This window comes from Diaporthe citri (assembly GCF_014595645.1).
Source record: "Diaporthe citri strain NFHF-8-4 chromosome Unknown scaffold_1, whole genome shotgun sequence".
Classification (NCBI taxonomy): domain Eukaryota; kingdom Fungi; phylum Ascomycota; class Sordariomycetes; order Diaporthales; family Diaporthaceae; genus Diaporthe; species Diaporthe citri.
In genome coordinates, this window is record NW_025064846.1 from 10,098,964 (window position 1) to 10,116,016 (window position 17,053).

Consider the following 17,053-nt stretch of genomic DNA (forward strand, 5'->3'; position numbering starts at 1 on the left):
TCATATCTGCTGACTATGCACATCGAGGAATGACCTTTGGTGACCTCACGACACCGACACTGTTCTTGTCCCGACAAGGCGCAACGCTCCCAGCCATTCTCTCGACTCATCGTCATCGCGCCCAAATCAAATCGTAAGTATCATATTGTAAGTCAGTGCGAAGCTGTGAGCAAAAAGACCCGATATCGTCACAATCACAACTCAACAATCCCTCACACAAGCAGCCTTACTTCGCAGAACCCGCCCCCACGGTCTCTCGTCTAGACTCGATTCAGCGCCCCAAGGGTACTCGGAGTCACATCCTTCACGGCCTTTGTCAACTTCGGCAGCGGCTTCCCGGGTTTCGTGTTCGGTATCCAGTTGCCGTGGACCTGGTTACGCATGGCGAAGGGCAGCTTGACCAGGGCGACGGGCTTGGTGAAGTCATTGGTGTCGAGGATGACGATCTCGCCCTTGGGCACGCTGGGGCTGTCGCACCAGAAGATGACCCAGCCGTCGCCCTCCGGGGCGTCATCAGAGCGGGGCACGAACACGGGCTCGGCCAGGCGGCTGCCGTCCTCGGGCGGCTCGAAGATAGTAGTCTCGCGCGTCTCGGTGTCGAGCTTGACGACCGAGCTGAAGCCGAACCTGCGGCCCGAGATCTTGCCCGCGTCGCACGCCGCCAGGTAGACGACGCGCTGCCTGCGCGTTAGGAAGTGCTCGTCTGTCTTGGGGAAGTCGACCAGGCCCCGGAACAGCACGTCCGGGTCCGGCAGCCACGCCTCGGCCGGCTTGTCCAGGTCGATCGTCCAGCGCACCCAGTCGCCCGTCGGCTCCTCCGGGTGCTTCATCCCGGGCGGGTTCCAGAAGGTGAAGGCGACGTTGGATGCTATGAAGTGGCTTTCCAGCTTTAGGTTACCGTCCTCGTCCTCCCACGCGCCGCCCGTGTGGATCACCAAACCGTTCTTCCAGTTGTACCGCCGCACCTCACCGGGCTTCCACCCGGGTGCTTGGGTGAGCCCGGGTGCCGCGGGGCCACGAGGAACCCGGAGGGCTTGTCGACCACGTACTCCCAGTGCTGCGAGCCCTTCTTGAGGTCCTCGTCCAAGTTCACCTTGAACGGCATGGAGCACATTACGATCCAGTTCTCGGTGACCCAGGCGTCGTGCACCATCGTGGGTTCCTCCTCCTGGAACTAGAACTCATTTGAGACCTTCCCGTATGGATCGACGGTATACACGCATACGTCCGGGGTCCCCAGGCCCTTCGCCTCATAGCCCCAGGTCACCAGCTCGTTCGCGTATGGGTCGACCTTTGGGTGCGCAGTAAATGTCTTGGCCTTGGCCTGTCCCCCGAAAGGATCGCATCCCCTGGTCTCGAGTGTGTCCGGGTCGACTGCGTAGGGCAGGCCGCGCTCGCTGATGGCGAGCAGGTTGCCGCCCCAGTAGAGGATGATTGTGTTGGCGGTGGAGTCGTTGGCCATGCGCACGCACGGGTGGTTACTATAGGGGTTGCGGTAGATGTGGAACAGGCGCTTGTTGGCCTTGCGCTCCAGTAGCCAGCGCTCCGTCTCGACGTACTTGACCTTCATGTCGACGCGCCCGTCCTGAAAGCGCAGAGCACAGATGTTGCCGTCGCCCTCGGTGAAGCCGTTGGCCGGGTGTGGTGTGGAAAGGCTACAAGTGTCGTGAGTGGTTTGAAAGCATGATTGTAAAAGCGTCTATTTCCTAAGAGTAGTTTAGAAGGAGGAAATAAAAGAAATTTAGCTATTTAAGCATTCCAGAAAGTAGTTATAAACTAGGGTTAGGGATATATATATAATACACCCCTTAGTTAAAAAGTAGTTCTTACCTTATTAATTGCCTTACTTTTTTAAATAGCTAATTTATACTTAAAAATATTAGCTATAGCTTATTAAGTAATTAATTATTTAACCTTTTTTATAATATATATACTTTATTACTTAAACTTTAGCTACTTATAGCTTTATAATGCAGTTTATAATTAATAATTAAACCTCTTTTTTAAACTTTTTAATTAAATTTATATTTAAAAATATTTACTTTTATTAATTTTAAGCATTTTTTTAATTATATTAAAGATAATTAAAAGTAATAAAAAATAAACTTTTAAGCCTTAAGTTATTTTACCTTTTTATACTTTTAAGGTTTAAAAAAAGAAATATAAATATATTTAAATTAATAAAAAGCTTATTAATAAAAATAATAAAAGCTTTAATGCTTTTATTAAAATATTATTAAATAATATATTTAAAAGTAAGTTTTTTAATTAATTTAAAAATTAATTTTAAAGCATATATTAATTCTTAACATAGCTTTAAAGAATCTTTAAGTATATATAAATAGCTTAAAGCTTAAAATAAAACTCCTTTTTAAGGAAAAGGTTAAAATAAAGTATAAAAAGAAAAAGAAGGATATAAAAAAGCTTAAGAAAATTAATAAGCGTTATATTCCTTATTTTCTTTATATTAAGAGTTTTATATATAATTATAATAATAATTTTTATATAAATTATAATAATAAAAATAATAATTATTATTATTATTATACTTAAGGCGATTTTTATAAGCTGCTTTTAATAACCTTTTTGCTATTTATGCTTTATCTTTATTATGCTTAATTTAATAATTCTTTAGCGTTTAAAAAGTTTTAATATGCTTAAAAAGAGGCTTTAAATATATATAAGCATGGAAAGTTTAATTTTACTTATATTAATTATATTTTCATAATTCCTTTTAATACTTAAAAAATCTTTACTTTATAATAATAATTTATAAAGGTTATAAAGAATAAATATAAGGATATAATAAAGCACCTTAAAGTTTAAATTATAATTGCTTTAAAGCAGCATAATAAAGCTAATATAAAGGCTTAAAAGCTTTAAAATTAAGTTATTAATAATATAAAAATTATAAAAGAATATAAGAATTATATTATTATTATAATTAAGCATTTTAATTTTAAGGGTAATATTAAAAAGTAAATATTATTAAATTTTAATTTAAAATTATAATTAAGAATTTAATTAAAAATTAAAAAAGTTTTTTAAAAAAGTTAAAAGGTTATTATAATAATTAAAAAAAGGTTTTAAATTAATTAATATATTATTATAAAAATTAAAAGATAATTTTTAATTATAAAATAGTTTTTATATAAGGGTTATATTATAATTTTTAAAAAGTATAGTTTTTAAGATTTTTAATAAAAACTTAATAGCAAGAATAATTAATAAATAAATTAATCCTTTTTTATTACTTTCTTTATATCTTAAAAATTTAAAAAAGCTTTAAAATATTTAAATTAAGTATATAATAAAACTTTAGTAAGTTTATTTATAAGTATTTTTTTAATTTTTAAATATATAATGTTAAAGGTTTCCCTTTTAAATTCTTATTTTAATTATATTTATTAAATATTTATATATTTAAGCTTTATTTTTAGCTATTTATATTTATTAATAATTAAGCATATTATTATTTAGTTATTATAATAAATAATTTAAGGCTTGCTTAAATTTAAGATTATATTTTTAAAGAAGCGTTTTAAAGCTATTATTTTTTTAGCTATAAGCTTTAAAGTTAATAATTTAGCCTTAGTGATTAAAGTGGAAATAATTGCTTATTTATATATTTTTTAATATATAAGGCTTTTAAAAAGGGTTATTATATACCCTTGGAAAGATCTTTAGTTTTTATTATTATTAATAAATAAAGCATTTTTAGCTATTAAAAGCGCTTAGGCTTTTTAATTCCCTTTAAATTATAATTTAAGGAATTAAGTAATATATAAATATTAAATTACGCGGTTTATTATCTTAAAGTAATTTAAATTTAAATTTATAAGGAATCTTAATAATATAAAGCAAGGAAATGCTATATTTAGGTATATTATAATTATTATATAAAAAATAAAATTAACTTTTTCTTAAAACTTTTAAATTTTTTATTTTAAGGCTTATTTAAAGAAAGGCTTAAGCTTTTCTTTAAGTATTAAAGTAAATAATAAAAAGTTTTTATTTTTTAATAAGTTATATTTATTTATTATTTTTTTAATATATAAGTTATAAAGGAGCGTTATAATATGCTTTTCTTAGTTTTTAAGAATTTATATATTTAAGAATTATTAAGCCTTTTTTTAATTCTTTATTTTATATATAAACTTAATTTTATTTTTAATTCTTATAAAGAATTTATATTTATTCTTAAAATATATAATTAAAATATTATTTATATAAAAAAGGATTATTATTTTATAGGCTAGGTTCATAAAAAGGCATGGCTTTTTTAATAAGGGTTTTAAGCTTAAATTTTATAATATATAGCTAAAATCCTTATATTAAAGAAATAGGGAGTTTTTAAGTTTATAAAGTATTTTTAAAAGTATTTTATATTTCCTTAACGTTTTAAATTTATTAAGTAGTTTGCAATAAATTTAATTTAACTTTTTTTAGCTAGCGTTTAAAAATATAATTATAATATTAAATTATTAAATCTTTAAATTAAAGTATATAGTAATTATTATTATTATATAAAATAATTTTATAGCTAGGGTTGTAATGTATATATTTTTTATAATAAAATAAGGTTATAGGTTTCCTTAAATATAAATTCGCGCTTTAAAAGATTTAATTATTTTATCTTTATTAAGCTTATATTTATATATTTATTTTAAGGGTAGCGGTATTAATTTTGCTTTTTAGCGCTTAATAATTCTTTAAATATTAAGCTTAATAAGGCTTTATATTTCTTAATATATTGCCTTAAGCTATTTATTTTAAAAGGGGCTTTTTTAAGTTTTTCTTTATATAATTGGTTTTAAAGGGAGATTTTTATAATATTATTATTATAAATAAGGCTTAAACTTAATCTTAAGGGCTTAAATAATGATTATTATAATATTATTTAAAGTTAAAAAATATAGGTTTTTAAGTATTTTTTATTTTTATTTTTTAAGTTAATTAGGTAGGAAAGTAATTATAAAGTTACTTTAAAAAGTTATATTAAGGTAAAATATAGTTGCATTTATTAAATATAATGGTTAATTAAAGGATTCTTAAGGGCGTTTATCTTAATTATACACTTAAAAAGATCTTTTTATAAGTTTAAACCCTTAAATTTATTCCTATATTTTCTTTATTTATATTAATTAAGAGGATTCTTAATTTCCTATAGCTTTAAGTATATATAATTTTTAAAAGGAAGGTTTAAGTTTATTAATTTTTATTTTATTAATAAAAGTATATTTTTCTTTATAAAAGCCTTGTTTTAATATATTTAAGGTTTTTTTAGGGATTAAAAGTTTTTGTTTTTAATTTCCTAAGCTTTTTAAAAAGGCAGTATATAGCGAACTTTGCCTTTTAAATTTAGAAGTCCTTACCCTTAAGTTTTAATTAAAAGTGCTAGTTTTATTCTTTTTTAGTATGAAATAGGTATTAGATTTATTATTTAAATTAGTTAGGTTGTTTTTTGCGTAAGGTATTAAGAGTATAATATAAATATAGTTTTAAATCTCTTTAGTATTAATAATTTTAATATTTAATAATTTTACTTTAAGAGTTAAAAGGCTGTTTTTTATTTTATTTATTATTAATTTATAAAATATATTCTTATTAAATTATATATTTCTTATAAAGATTATTTACTTAAGCAAAGGAATTTAAATTTAAAAAATATTAAATGCTATATAATTAATTAAATACTTAATATAAGCTTTTAATTCCCCCTTTATAAGGCGTCTTTTTATATTATTTTTGCATTCCTTTCTAAGCATATATGTTTTATATTTATAAGCATAGATATTATCTTAATAGAGCAATAAATAAGGTATAAAATGGTAAATTTATGCTAATTTAAATTATTAAAAATGGTAAGAAAATTATGCATATAAAAAAGTATTTAGGGCGCGCCTTTTTTTCCTTAAAGCAGGCAATATATTATATAATTAAGTTATAACTTATATTGCCTTTAATTAAAGATTAAAAGGTAAATTAGCCTTTAATAGCATAGCTAAAGTATGTTTAATTATTGCTTTATTAGCCTTTTTTATAATATTATTTGCTTTTAAGATTTAAAGGGGAGCGAGTTTTAAATTAATATTTTCTTATTTTGCTTATTTAATATATTTAGTATTTATAAATTAGCTAATTATTGCAGCCTTGGTATTTTATTTAATTTTATAAATATTTAAATTATATTACCATTTTACTTAGCTTTTATAGGCTTAAAAAGTGCTAAATACTTATTTTTAAGTCTTTAATATAAAAAGGAAAATATAAATAAATCTTAAGAACTTATTTATTATTATAAGCCTATAGTTTAACTTATTTAATGCTTATAAATAATAAAAAAGGTTTTATAAAATTTAAAAAAAGGGTTTTAAGCTTTTATTTTTTAATGGCCTGCATTAAACTACCTTTTTAGCAAAGGCTTTAAAGCAATTCTTATAGTTAATTTATTTAATTTTTTTAAATTTTATACCTATAATAGGCTTAGGCTATTGCCCAAGCCGTAATATATGCCCATGCTAAGCCCATACTACACCCAACCCTCTTATATAATAAAGCATATATTTAAAAGATAAATTTAAAGTTAAGCCCTTTTAAGGCTTAACTTACTTCTTAAATATTATAATTTATAACTTCTTTTAAGTATCTTTTAATAAATACTTAAGGCCAACCCATAATATTAAATTATAATCTTTAAACTATATTAAGAAGGATATTTATATTATAAAGATAAATAACCTTATACTTAAGATATTAACCTTTTTATAAAATGCATAATTAGGAATTCCCTAACTTACTTTAATATTAAGCTATAAAAATGCTTAAAAAGCACCTTAGCCCCCTTAGCTATTTATAGCAGCACTTATTAATATTAATAGTAATACCACTATATCTTTCCTTATAGCAATACTTTACTAACTTATAAAGCTTAAAATATATATAAACCCTCTTAACTTACCCTTAATTTAATATAAGCTACTTTTAATTAAGCCTTTATTTAATAATAGCTAAGATAGCTTTTTAACTTAAAAAATTATAATATAATATAAGCTATAAATTAATATAAACTTTATTAAAGGTCCTTAAAAATATTAAATTTTTTTATAAAGTTAGCTATTTATTAAAGTATAATTATATATTATAATATTTTATAAATAAAATAAGCCTTAAAATAACTTTAATATAAATAAGTTTTTTAAATATTTAAAGCATTATTATAAAAACTTATATTAATAAGTAATTACTTTAATTAAGCTTAAAATATTTTAAATATAAAATTATAATAACTTTACTTAGTTTTATATTTAATTTAAATAGCTAATAATATAAGCTAAGAGCCTTAAATAATTAAATAAAGTAAAGCTAAATTACTTTTATAATTAACTTTCTTTATAACTTTGCAATAAGGCTATTAAGATATTAATCTTATATATAAATTATAATAAGGTAATAAATATATATTATTAAATTACTTATAAGCTAAAGGCATAAAACCTTAAGCGCTAATAATATATAAGTTTAACCTTATACTTTTTAAAGCCCTTAGCTTAAAAATAATAAATAATAAATTAAAATATAATAATAATAAATATAATTATAATAAGTATAATAAGGGGTTAAGGCATTAGGAATAAAGGGTTATAAGGGCATTAAGGTACCTTTTCCTTTTAATTAATTAATAGTTAAGCTAAGGCACCTTAAATCTTTAAGTTTAAAAAAAAGGCTTAGCAAGAGCATAAAGCATATTTATATTATAGCTAATAAGAATACTTTATAATAAATTATAAACTCCTTTTTATAATTATATTAATTTAAGTTTAAATTATAAAGCTAGCTATATCTTATAAAGAAGATTTTATTAACTTTAAAGAAAAAAATTAGCTTTTAAGTAAAGTTTTACTTAAAAGCATAAGCTTTCTTTATAAGTTTAATTTATATAAAAATAATATTAATAAATATAAAATAAATTAAATAAGCCTTTTTTCTTAATTCTTATTATTATAAATTATAAGTATATTATTATTATTTAAGTAAATAATAAGTATAAAAGATAAAATTAAAGTTAATAGCTTTACTTATTTTAAAAAACTTAAAAATAATTATTAATTTATTATAAATTTAATATATTATATATATAATATAGCTTTCTTTAAATATTAATGTATAATAAGCTCTTATCTTAGCTTATATAGTTTTAAATATAGCTTATCCCCTTTTATTAAACCTATTTTAATTATATTATTATAACGTTCTGCTAAACCTAATTTATAACTATATAATAATTAACGCGGCTTAAGAAATAGTTATAAAAAAGGAAAGTTAATAAAATATAAGCAATTTAGCCTAATTAATCTTTAAAGTAACTATAAGGGCATAAATAAATCGCTTATTTCATAATAAAATAGTAAATATTACCTTAATAAAAATAAGCTTAAGTAAGGTTATATAAATTCTTTAAGCTATAGCTTTTTAAAAAAGAAATAATAATAATATAAAATAATATAAGGCTAAGCCTTTATTAAAAAAAATATAAGATTTTGCTAGCCTCTTTAATAAGGAATAAGCTTTTACCCTTTTATTATATTAAGATTAATTTAATTATTATATTTATTTATTATTAATAAAAAATAAGTTTATATTAATATTATTATAAAGCTTATTATATAATATGCTTTAGGATTAGCTATTTAAGTTATAAAAATAAGTTATAAAACTTTATAATAAGGGCTAAGTAAAAGTTAGCTCCTTACTTATGGCAGCCTTAATCTTTTTAATATATAAGGTAAATAAGGGGTAATGATTTTATATAAATTATTATGCCCTTAATAAAATAACTTAGCAAAACTATTATCCCCTCCCTTTTATTAAGAAAATACTATACTTTTTCTTTAATGCTTAATGATTTATAAAGCTAAATATTTATATAGCCTTTTATTAAATATAAATAATAAAAAAATAAAAGTATTTAATAGTATTTTAAACTTAGTTTAGGTTATTTAAATAGCTAATTTACCCCTTTAATTTATTTAATGCACTTACTATATTTTAATAATATATTAACTTAATTTTAATTAATATCTTAAAAGATTATATAATAATATACTTAAATAATATATTAATATTTTCTTTAAGCTTAAGGAAGGATTATATAAAGAAGGTATAAAAAGTTTTATATTGCTTATAAAATGCTAAATTAAACTTAAATTAAAATAAATATAAGTTTATAATAAAAAAGGTAAAGTATTTAAGCTTTATTACTATAGCTAAAATAAGTATTTAAGCAAACTTAAAAAAGATTAAGATAATTTAAAAATAAAAAGCGCTATAAATAATTTATAGCATTTAAAGCTTTATAAAGTTTATAAACTTTTATTATAACTTTATTAAAAACTTTTTTAAAATTATTAACCCTTTCCTTTATCTTATTATTAAGGGAACTTCTTTTTAATAAAAAAGTAAGAAAGATAAGGCTTTTTATTATTTTAAGGCAGCATTTATAAAGGTATTAATTTTAACTAAATAAAACTTAAACTTAAGCATAATAATAAAGGCAGATTGCTTAAAAATAGCTTTTAGCGCATATTTATTAATTTAAAAAAAGGAAGCTCTTTACTTAATTACTTATTACTTTATAAAGCTCTTTTTAATATAATAAAATTATATTATTTATAATAAGGAGTTATTAGCAATAATTAAGGCCTTAAAGGTATAATTACTTATGCTTTAAAATATATTTTGCCTATTTATAATACTTATAAATTATAAGGGCTTTAAGTACTTTATTAATTCTTAACTTTTTTTAAAAAAATAAACTTAATAAGCTAAAACTTTATTCCTTTTTTATTATAATCTTTAATACTACCTAAAAATATAAGTATAATATTTTAATGCATTATTATAACGGAAATAAAATAAAATAACCTTAAAAAAGAACCATATAATTAAGATATTTTAATTAATCTTAATAATAATCTTTAATACTTATGCTATTATGCTTATAAAGCTATAACTATTTAATAAATTAACATTAACTATGCTTTAAAATAAGAAAGTTTAATAAAACTTATAATATAAAATTTATTATAAGGTAATTACATTTAACTAATAATAATTCCTTAAAAAGGCTAAGATAACAACCTAAATTACCAATTATACCCTTAATATATACAATATACTTTAATTTTAAGGCTAGCTATAGCTCTTAAGTTAAGAATTACTTATTATATTAATACTATAACGGGCTTATAACTCTCTTATAATAAGATATTTAAAATAAAAAGGAATCTTTTAAGTCCTTTTATATAACTTTTATTAAGATAATATATTATAAGCAGTTTAACATTTTATTTAAAATTATAATATATATCATTAAATTTAGCCTAATTAATAGCTATAATAAGGCTTACTTCACCCTATTCCTCCTTTAAATTATTATTAATTTTAAATATTTATTAACTTTATAATAAATTTATTAACTTATAAGAATAGCTTATATTACTTAATAATTATTATAAATTGCCTTTTAAAATAAATTTTCTTAAAAGTAATATACTTTATAATTATAAAGAACTATATATAACGCTTTATTACTTTATAATAACGCTATTATAAATTCTTTATATTCATTATTAGCAACTAAGGCTTTAACTAAATAAAAGCGTTTTAAGCTTTTCTATGCACTTAAGTAGGCATAAAACGCCTTTTATTCATAGCATACTACCTTAAAATAAATAGCAATATAAAGCAAATAAATTAAGAAGTGTAAAAGTACTTATATAATATTATTACCTTCCTATAAAATAACTAAGCTAATTACTTTTTAGCTTATTAAATAACATTAAATAATAAGGATTTAATAATAATTAACTAAAGCTTAAATTAATTAATAAATAAGTTTAATATATAAGCAGTTTTAAGCCCTTTAAATATAATAACATTTACAGCTAATTTTAAGAGCTAAGCAACTACATTCTTAAATTATCTTTAAATTAAAATAAATATTACTTAAGCCGTTATTATTTTTACTTAGCAATAATAAAAATAAATAGCTAATAAATATTACTAAATAATAAAAAGGTTTTATATTAATAATTAAGTATAGCTATTCTTAAGGTACTTTTAAACTATTTAATTAATAAAAAAGCTTAATTAATTATATTAAAAATATATTATAATAAATATTCTTATACCTTAAATAATTATTTTAAATATATTAAATTAAATTTATTTTACCTTTAATATTAATTAAGTTAAGTATATTATAAAGGATTTATTACTTACTTAAATATTTATAAATACTTAGCTAAATGCTATATTAATTTTAAATAAAGTAAATAAAAGCTAAAATAAAAAGTACTTTATAAAGAAAATCCTAGTAATTAAAAATACACCAAGGTACTTATAAAATAATTTCCTTAAAAAATAAGTTTATATTAAATAAAAAAGCTGGAATATATTAATATAAAAACCTTTTAAAAACTTATAAAAATTAATAGCCCTTAATTTATTTAAGGTATAATAAGGGAATGCTATTATTTATAAGGGATTACTTATTTAGGGTAGTTATAAAGCAAGCCTATATTAAGCTTAATAAGCTTATTTAAAGGCATAATATAAGGTAATAAAAGTTATAAGTAAGGATAAAATAAAAATAAATAAAATTTTATTATATTATTATAAGCTATTTAAATAAGGCTGCAAGGCAAGCCTTAAGTATTTATTACGCTTAAGCAAAATATAATAATAATAGGATTTAAACTTATAACTTTATTTATATATAAATGCTCTTAATTAACTAAAACTTATTATATACTTGCTTAATAAATAAATTAAATCTTCTTTTTATAAAAACTAAATAATATATTAAGCTAAAAGAAAACCAAACTATATAATTAATTTCTTATAAGGCGGAATTATACTAAGCATATTACCCTTTTAAAATTCCTTTACCATTATTTATTTAAGCAGGTATATTAAAAATATTTAACTATAAAACTAAAAAACTACAAGGGTTAATAATAAGGCTATAATAACTTAATAATAATGAAAGTTAAACCTATAAACTTTCCATTTAAAAATAAAGCTCTTAATTATTTAAACTTATTATAATTATAATAATAAGCTAAATTAATTAATGCTTATAATAAGGGGTATTGCAGCTAAAAAAGGGTAAGTTTTTAAAGTTTTTCTTCTTATCTTTTTACTCCTCCTCCTTAAACTTATTGCAAATATAATAGCAACTTAAATTATAATTATATTACTTAGCGCTAAAGATTTAATTAATAAGGGCATTTAAAGCATTAATTATTATATTAAACTTTTTATAATAACAATCCTTAAATATATTAAAGCATGCTTAAGGCTAAGTTAATATAAATATAAAAAAAGGATAAGAAAAATACTTATATTAAGAGCATATATATTATTAACGCAATAACTAACCTTAGCTCTTTAATTATTATCAAGGGTTATAAAGATATTTATTATTTTTTAAGCAAAGTAAGTTAGCTAATAATTATTAGCATTAATATTATTAATATAATGTATAATTATATTAATATTAATAAAAAATAAGAATATATTAGCAAGTTATAATAAGGTTAAGAGTATATCCTTAATAGGGTTAGCAAGGGCATTAATTAAGGCTATATTATAAAAATAAGCATAGCTACTTAAGTAAATAGCAAGGGCAATAAGGGGTAGCTTTGCTAATATAATGCTTATAGCTTTGCGGAAATTAATAATAATGCAGTTAAAGGCTAGGGTAAATATAATTATATTACTATAAATAAAAATAATAAACTTAACTTACTTAAGGATAAAAATATAGCTATTATTAATAATAATTACTCCCTTTAAATAATGCTATGCATTTTATAATAACGGCAAACTAATAAATACATATATATATTAAATATATTTATACTTATAATGGCAATAATTAATATAAAATGCATTGCAACCTTTAAGGATATAAATAGATAGCTTGCTAATCTTATAAAAAGTTATAATGTATAATTTATAAGGGAAGGATAGCTGCTTAATAGGCTGCTAATCCTTATTATTAAAATTGCTAAGTACTTAATATAATCCTATAGCATAATATCTTTACATTTAATTAATAATTATAATAAATTTATATTAAGGAAAAGATAAAATAACCTTAAGGATTATATTACTAAGGTAATAAGGCAGCTTACTATTATTATTATTATTAATAATGGCTATATTAAAGCCGTTATGCTAACCACTAAAACCCATAATAAAAGCCATTTTTTATTCTTCTTTTTATATAATAAGAGAGGAATGGGTATTAAGAAGGATATTAAGGAATTAAGAGGGTATTAATAGATTAAGGAAAAGGTGCTTAGTAAATAGGATATAAATAAAAAAGGGTATATTAAGGAATCATTAAGGGATTAAAAGGGTATTAATATATTAAGGCAATAGCTTCTTAATAAAAAAGAGCAGTTATAAAGAAAACATAATAAATATAAAAAAGAATAGCTAAAGAATTAAATTATAAAAAGGCTAAGAAATTATATAAGTATTAACTATATTAAAAAAGGCTTCTTAGCTAAGGGTAAAATAAAGCTAAGAGGCAATTAATATAAATAAAGAAATAATTATAAAAATAATAAAAAGGTTGCATAAAGGTAATAAAATAATATATATAATAAATACATTATAATAATAATATAATATTAAAAAAAAAGAATTATAAAAAGGAGTATAATTATAGAAAAGTTATCTTAAGTAGTAATAATAAATATAATATAGGGGTAATAGCCGCGATAAGTAATGTTAATATATTAATAAAAGCATGCTATAGCTTAAGGCTAGCAATATATATAACTTATGCATAATTATAATATATTAATAAAGGATTATATATATAATAATAATATTATTATATTATAATAGCTTATAATATATATAATATATACTTTGCATTATATTATATTAAGCATAATATATAAATATAGCTAATGCAGGAATGAAATAAATAATTATTACTTTTAAGGTAAATAAATATAGCCTTAAAATAAGTATGTAATAGGGTAGATATATAATTAATATAAGATTGTAAGAGCCTTAGGTTTAATTCTTACTATACGCAATATAAGAGTGGGAAGGGGGCTATATAATGGGCTTAGGCTATTGCTTAAGCCGTAATATATACCTATGCCAAGCCTATATTATACCCAACCCTTTTATATAATAAGGTATATATTTAAAAAATAAATTTAAAGTTAAGCCCTTTTAAAGCCTAATTTACTTCTTAAATATTGCAATTTATAACTCCTTTTAAATACCTTTTAGCAAATGCTTAAGGCCAACCCATAACAATACCTTAAATATATTAAATTAGCAATTTAAAAACATTAGCCCCTAAGTATTTAAACTAGAGATATTAAAGGGTTATTAAATCTTTTTAATCCTTATTTAAGTGTTAAAAGGGCTTAAAAGGTTTTATTAAGTTTATTAACAAAATCGCAGGCTTATATATACCTATAATGCTTATAAATATTTATAATAAAAGATAGAAATAAGGAAATTATAATAATATATATTTAAGAAAAATTAAATTATATTATTAAATAAGTTTAAAAAGAATAATGCTTTATTTAAGTAATTTAAAGCATAGCATTAAATTAATTTTATAATATTAAACGCTTAACTTTTATAAGAGCGCTTTTAATATTATGTTAATATAAAATTTATTTATAATTATTATGTTTTTTAAGATTAAATTCTTAGTTTTTTTTTTATTTGCTTTATATAATATATTTTTAAAGCGCCTTATTTTATAGCTTAAAACCTTTAGGGATAAGGTTTTTGCTTTAATAATATTTATTTTAATGGCTTTTTTAAAGGTGCTTGGAATTAAATAATTAATGAAATTAATAAAGTAAATAGCGTTATAATTATTTAAAATTATGCTTAAAAATAAAAAATATAGCGTGGAATTTAAGGTTATATATATTTTTAGGGAATTAATTATAATTAATAGTTATAATAAATTAATTAAAGCGTAAATAAATTAATAAAGAGTTAATAAAGATATAATAAAGATATTATTAATTAATTAGTTTTTTAAAATTAAGGTTTAAGAAAGCATAAATTTGCTTTATAAGGAAAAATAAAGTAAAAGGAGGAAATTAAGATATTATTCCTTAATAGCTTTTAAAAATGCACTTAAGGGGGTTTTTAATATTTTTAATAAGCTTTGCATTTAATCTTTAAGTAAAAAGTTTTTTTAAATAAGCTTTTAAATTAAGTTTTTATAGCGATTTTCTTATAATTATATTTTAATTTTATTGCATTTAAGTTTCTTTAAAGGTATTTTTAGCTTTAAGATTTATTTCCTTAAAAGCATAAAATAAAGGTAATAATAATTAGTAAAAAGCTAAATATATTTCTTTTATTAATTAGTTTTTTAATAAAGATACTTATATATTTTATTTTATTAATATAATTAAGATAATGTATTTTTATTTCTTAATTACTTAATTAATTACTTTTTATTTTAAAAGATATTTTTAATTTTAATATAATAAATATTGCAATATTCTTAAAGGCTAATATAAGCTTATTATAATATAAAAATGTTATTAATTCTTTAAATAGGGTTTTTAAGGGATAAATAAGTTTTTTTAGTATATTTTATTTAATAAGTTTTTAGCATTTAAAAATTGCTTAATTAAGGATAATGTATATTATAATTGCTTGCAGGAAGTTATTTAAATTAACAAATCCCTTAATCTTAAATAATTTATAAATATAAGCTTATAAATATAGGTTTATAAAGTTTTAATATTATTATCGCGGTTTAATACTTAGTTTCTTTGCTTTTTTTAAGTATTATTAATATTAGGTTTAAAGGGTGTTTATTATGCTTAATTTAAAGGATATAAGGTTATTCTTAATGTTTTAAATTATTTATTAAATAAAGAATTATTTTATATTTATTATTTTAATTAAATATAAGGAAAGAATTAAGCTAAATATTATTTTTTATATTTATTCTTAAATTTTTTATTTTTTGCTAAATTTAATTACTTTATTAAAAGTTAAGGTAATTTATTATTAAAGATATTAATTATATTCCTTTTTTAATTTATTAAAGGATAAGGGAGAAAATAAAGTAAGTATTATTTTATCTTTTAAGAATTTATTATTGCTTAAATGCTTTTAATATTTATTATATAAAGCCTTTTAAATATTTTTTTTTCTTTTTTTTTATATTATATAAACTAGGAATTTAGTTTTAAGATTATATTTAATTACTTAATAAGGGTTATGTTTAATGCATTAAGGTTTATAAATTCCTAATACCTTTTAATTTAGTAATGAAATTATAATATAATAAATTAAGTAAAAAAGAAATAAATATTTAAATAAATTACTTAATTAATAAGGTTTAAAGAAGCGTTTATAATTATTATATAAATATATACTTAAAAATAAAAGGAAATGAATAATATAAAATAAATATAATTAAGATATACTTTGCATAACTTATTTATAGCTTATAAAAAGGAAAGATTATTTTATGTAAATCGGGCTTATAATTATGGAAAGGTTATAAGTATTATAAGTAGTTTAAAAGCATGATTATAAAAGCGTTTATTTCTTAAGAGTAGTTTAGAAGGAGGAAATAAAAGAAATTTGGCTATTTAAGCATTTCAGAAAGTAGTTGTAAACCAGGGTTAAGGATGTGCGTGCAACATGTGGCAGGTAGTGAGGGTCCACGATTAGCCGGCAGAAGGTGCCCTCGATCTCCTTGGGCACCTCGCCGTAGACGACCAAGTTCTCCAGCTCGCCCTCCCACCTGCCTTGCGCCGATGTGTTCGGAGGGGAGTAATAATGTGACCAAGCGGAGCTGAGGCCATAATCAGGATCATGGGCTTTAGTCCCATCGGTGCCGTTGGTAGTCTTTGGTTTGTTTGCTATCGAGGCCATCTTGAGTACTATGAGAGCAGATTGTATCGTTCAGTAGCCTCCATGGCTGAACGTACACAAACAGGCGGTTCTGCTGCCATTATGT

General features: G+C 22.4%; 2 protein-coding genes across 2 annotated transcripts; both read right to left on the bottom strand.

Moving 5' to 3' along the window:
• Positions 1–260: 260 nt before the first annotated feature.
• Positions 261–1,570, bottom strand: INS49_002633 (uncharacterized protein; the record flags this gene model as incomplete). The annotated part of the gene is made up of 3 exons (XM_043163440.1): positions 261–944; positions 971–1,174; positions 1,226–1,570. The coding sequence occupies 3 exons, from the start codon at positions 1,568–1,570 to the stop codon at positions 261–263; spliced, it is 1,233 nt and encodes a 410-aa protein (XP_043031946.1).
• A 15,062-nt stretch (positions 1,571–16,632) lies between these two features.
• INS49_002634 (uncharacterized protein) lies at positions 16,633–16,968 on the bottom strand (the record flags this gene model as incomplete). Its single annotated transcript, XM_043163441.1, has 2 exons — positions 16,633–16,638; positions 16,735–16,968. 2 exons carry the CDS (start codon positions 16,966–16,968, stop codon positions 16,633–16,635), a joined length of 240 nt encoding a protein of 79 aa, XP_043031947.1.
• Between the last annotated feature and the right edge of the window lie 85 nt (positions 16,969–17,053).